The sequence below is a fragment of the Lathyrus oleraceus genome, chromosome 7, assembly GCF_024323335.1.
Source record: "Lathyrus oleraceus cultivar Zhongwan6 chromosome 7, CAAS_Psat_ZW6_1.0, whole genome shotgun sequence".
NCBI lineage: Eukaryota > Viridiplantae > Streptophyta > Magnoliopsida > Fabales > Fabaceae > Lathyrus > Lathyrus oleraceus.
The window spans coordinates 542,367,809-542,372,378 of NC_066585.1; the positions used below are offsets into that span (position 1 = coordinate 542,367,809).

At 31.4% G+C, this 4,570-nt stretch overlaps 1 protein-coding gene across 1 annotated transcript; it reads right to left on the reverse strand.

Annotated features, from left to right (window-relative positions):
• Window positions 1-687: 687 nt before the first annotated feature.
• LOC127106797 (galactoside 2-alpha-L-fucosyltransferase) lies at window positions 688-3,872 on the reverse strand. Its single transcript, XM_051044095.1, has 3 exons — window positions 3,536-3,872; window positions 2,535-2,595; window positions 688-2,421 (listed from the first exon to the last, which is right to left on the reverse strand). The coding sequence occupies exons 1-3, from the start codon at window positions 3,761-3,763 to the stop codon at window positions 992-994; spliced, it is 1,719 nt and encodes a 572-aa protein (XP_050900052.1). The 5' UTR covers window positions 3,764-3,872; the 3' UTR covers window positions 688-991.
• Between the last annotated feature and the right edge of the window lie 698 nt (window positions 3,873-4,570).

A 4,570-nucleotide genomic window follows, 5' to 3' on the forward strand; every position in this document is an offset into this window, starting at 1 on the left:
ACAAGAGGTAAATATTCTATCACTGATCATGACCATTCGTAAGGATCTCTAAAGGAGAAAATTTTAATTTCCGTTGCGTTTTGGATCGCAATTCTCATGTAACCTTGAATTTGTGATTAATTGATGAAAATGGATGATAATTGACGCGTATGTAATGATTTGATTACTGGATAATATGTATCTTAGGGACCGAAATCGGAGCTTCAAATGAGCTTCCATGACCCAAAACGCAAAAACGACATCCTACAACAGCGTGACGGGCGTCACAAGCGTGATAAGCTGCTCATCATGCATCTGGGTTGGCTGACGTATGTCAACAGGGAGACGGGAGACCCTCATGGTCTCTAGGCGGTCCTCATAGGGGTGGGGCTGGGTGACGGGTGACGAGCTAGTCGTCATGGCCGCCAGGGGTCGTTTTTTAGCAATCAATCCAATTTTCGATGATGTTTACTCGTGTGGTCAATATTTGACTGCTATTTTGGGGTATTTGATGTAACTAATTAATTAAGGTGAATTATTCTGATGTGAAATAATATTGAATTAATTCGCGTAATTATAAATGGTGAATTATGATTATGTGTATGAGATTTTATGTTGTGAATACAATTATGTGATTGAATATACTTATATGTGTTATGATTAGGTGTGTAGTTCATAAGTGGATGAATGTGAGAAAAACATTAGAAATGGGGTTGAATTGGGTTGATTTTTTCTTCTTTTAAGCCATTTGAAATAACTAGTCTGACTCAAATAACTAGTTTGACTTCTGAAACAAAAGTACATGGTTTACACTACTTAAAACCCTTACGAATATTCCCTCATGTAAAGAAAACAAGAAAAATCTTTTATAGGCTTTCCACTACAGTAGTGCTTAGGAGGAGCATGGTAGCAAGGTTCCATTGAGAACCCTCGTTCACAAGCTGGATAATGAGTATCATTGTTTACTAGCTTGTATAAAAGTCATGGCCTCAAATTTCCCAAACCTTAAGCATTATCTAAAGCCATTAATCATCTTTACACCAGAACTATAATCCTTACATTTCCTCATATAAATGAAAGAAGCAGCATAGTCATGTATAGCCTTTCCACTACAATAATGCTTAGGAGGATAATGATAACAAGGCTCCATTGAGAACTCTCTTCTACAAGCTGGATAATGACTCTCATTCCTTCCTAGCCTGTACAGAAGCCATGGCTTCAAATTTCCCAAACCTTGAGCAACATATCCAAAAGTAGACAGACAAGTAGTAACCAACACATCAGATAAACTTAGTAAATACATATCAACCAAAGCCTTCATATTATGCGTATTATCGTTAAATTTCTGTTCCTCTTCGCCGCTTGGTTGATAAACTTCGATTACTTCCCCGGTAACCGTTGATTTATTCATATACATCATCTTTATGTTCTCCCCGTATTCTGGATATAAAGACGCCACTAGAACAGCCTTTGTGATCGTCTTGGAATTATTCATATCATGTAGTTTTGGAAGAAGCTTATTTTCTAGTGTGCAATTCAAAACTAGATTCATAATTGCTTGTTGTGGAGTGGTAATAGGATGAAAAACTCTTATCTGAAGGCCTATTTTCTCATCTGCTTTAGCCAAGTGTTCTTGATAGAAATTCGTGATTAGTCTCCACGCCGAATTCGAAGGGTGGAAAAGGTAACGTCCCAGATGGTGAAAAACTGCGTCTTTTTCGACAAACATTTTCTCAAGCTCCTTGTTGAACAAAGGTGTCATGAAGAGAGAAGGTACAAAATATTGATCTGATTGTAAAATCATAAGAGGAACCTTATTAAGAAGAGCTTGTTTATCATCACAGTGAAAAAACTTCTCATGATAATTCTGTTGGTATTGTAGATTGAGAAATAGTGCTGATGGGAAATCCAAATTTGAATTATTGTTAGCTTTTTCCTTCTCTGTCAAGCTTTCATATGTTTCAACCTGATTTCCACTCCAAAATGGAGAATTCTCAGGTAACAACCAAGTTGAATTCAGAAACGGCTCGCAAAATAGGCCTTGTTTGTCTTTCCCGAATCGTACGAGCATAACGCGATCTGTGATTAGAGCGTAAAGAAATGTTGCAGCCATGCTGATCATTTGGTTCCCTAAACCATTAGCAGGTGTCCAAATAAGATATTTGCACATTGCAGAATCACTTTTAATGCTCTTAGATTGTAGAATCTCTTCCATGCTTTTGTGGTAAGCTTTACTATTAGGTCCACAGCTTCTATGAATTTCTTCGTAGTTTCGTAGTTTCGATATCAAGTACGAAGATGGTTTATGAGGCGAAACTTTGCGGAATAAATGAGATTGATGCCTACTCATGCATGATGGTTCATCAATCCCAGAAGGTAAAAGTCCTTCAAGAAATTTCTCTTTGTTGTTTGTGGAACTTGTCAATGAGTCATTTTTCATACCTGAGGATTTGAGAAAGATAGAAAAGAAGAAAAAAAAAAAGAAGATATATATGATTAAATAAGTTTCAAAAAAATATTACACTAATGATCAAAATGTATTGCTAGTTACAAACCTATTGTTGTAGCTGATCTTACTTCACTTGTTGGAGTACCATTTTGAATTTTTTCTTGCACCTTAAATTTGCAAGTCCATTAAGAAAATAAAGTAAGTTTTATAATACAAACATTTTTAATATTCTCGTTGTACATTAACATCGATATTTGTGATTATATTTAATATTTTAAAATTATTACTAATATAACTCAAATTTGAAATTGAAAATTAGGAAGAAAGAAATCTTGAAAGAAAAAGAGCAATCTCTCACAAAATTCAAGATTTAAATGTGATTGTTGAATACTAACAAAAGTCAAGATTTAAATGAGTTTGTTGAATTCAACATTGTTAGTTATGGCCTCCATTGAAACTGAACTTATGAAAATGGTGATATAATATTTAAATAAAAAATTAACTAATTATTATTAAAGTGGGGAGAGGAATTCAAAAATCTATTGGCTACTAATTAGAGAAAAAAATTAAGTAAAGTGACTTTTGTTATAGCAAAAACAGAACAAAAATTAACAATTTTTTTTGGTCTAATAGCTTTGCAACGGATCTCTATACACATAATATTTTATTCTGTGAGTAAACCAATATACTACATGGCACATGTAATGAATAATAGAATTTGTCACGTTTGAGATTGAAAATTAGGAAGAAAAGAATCTTGAGAAAGAAAAAAAAAAGTAATCTATCGCAAAATTCAAGATTTAAAAGATAATGTCGAATACATTATTGTAACAAAAGTCAAGATTTTAAAGATAATGTTGAATACACAGTACTATGCCAGCTTATGATTTGTACAGTTAGGGAATTATTACAAATATAAATTAATGCAACATACCAATGGTACTATCAAATTGGAAATTATCAATATTGTGCTATATTCTTAAAGATGAATCTCATGATTAAATAAATAAATACATAATTATAACTATAACTAACTGTGCTTCAATCCGGTTTAATAAGTTTGTTGTTTCGATTCTAAATTTAAAATAGGATGAAATAATTACTTACCTTTGACTCGGTGTTATTTTCGACATTGTTGTAGCCTCCATTGATACTATTATGAACTCTTCCTCCATTGGTTATGTTGTCACCATTTTTATATTCTCCAAGTTGTAGCATCCTGTCTTTTGTAAACACCTCAAAGAGAGAGAAGCTTGATTTTGAGTTCATGAGAACAAAAGGAAGTGCTATGAAGATTACAATAAAAATTGGTGTGAAATTTTTGAAACTCTGCATCTTCCTATCTTTTGGAAAGATGTTAGAGAGAAGAGTTTAGAAGTTTAGAAATAGATGACATAAACAAAACCATGTGAAAAGTGGTTCTGTTTCTTAATAGTATGAACTACTAATTATTAGAAAAGGACAATCTTTAATTAATAATAGGTCTGTCATTAAGTTACTGATGATAGCAATAAAATTAAAAAACATTGTAATATACTAGTTTCCTTTAATAAGTAATTTGCGGCTAACAGGCTGGATTACTTTTGTTTTTTAAAGATTAATATTAATGTAAAATAGCTGTGTTAAATCAGTTTATTTAATAGCTGTGTATGAAAGCATGAGTTTAACTTATTTATTATTAAATTGTGAATTTTAGCTACTAAATTATTTGAAAAAAAATATAAATATAAAATAATTTTATGGATGCATTCAATTAAATTTTATTTTATTTTTTAGATAAAAGTTGTTAAATTTTAAAGGAAATTTTAGTCAATCAAGGTTAATTTAATAATTTTTCAAATTCATTTTATTTTAATTTTTAATTTTTTATTAACAATTATTCTTTTGTATAAAAAAATTGTGAAGTTATTACTTAAATTTTGAAGTCAAAATTAGAGAAAATTTAACAATTCTTTATATTTATTTATTCTAACATTGCTTGAGAACCTTACTTTTATTCTAAGTCGATAGAGGGATGCGCGTTTATTTGGTTTGAAACGGATTCGACCATGTTGTTACTTGAATTGTAAGATACATCTCTTATGTCTTGGAAGTTTCAGTAAATGACTTAATTGTAAAGTTAAGCTTAAGTCTTTTTTTATG

Coding starts and splice junctions, on each gene's coding strand:
- LOC127106797 (XM_051044095.1), bottom strand. CDS start 3,763: ATGCAGAGTTTCAAAAATTTCACACCAATTTTTATTGTAATCTTCATA. Junction 2,596..3,535: donor AAAATAACACCGAGTCAAAG/GTAAGTAATTAT, acceptor TGCAAATTTAAG/GTGCAAGAAAAAATTCAAAA. Junction 2,422..2,534: donor AAGATCAGCTACAACAATAG/GTTTGTAACTAG, acceptor TCAAATCCTCAG/GTATGAAAAATGACTCATTG.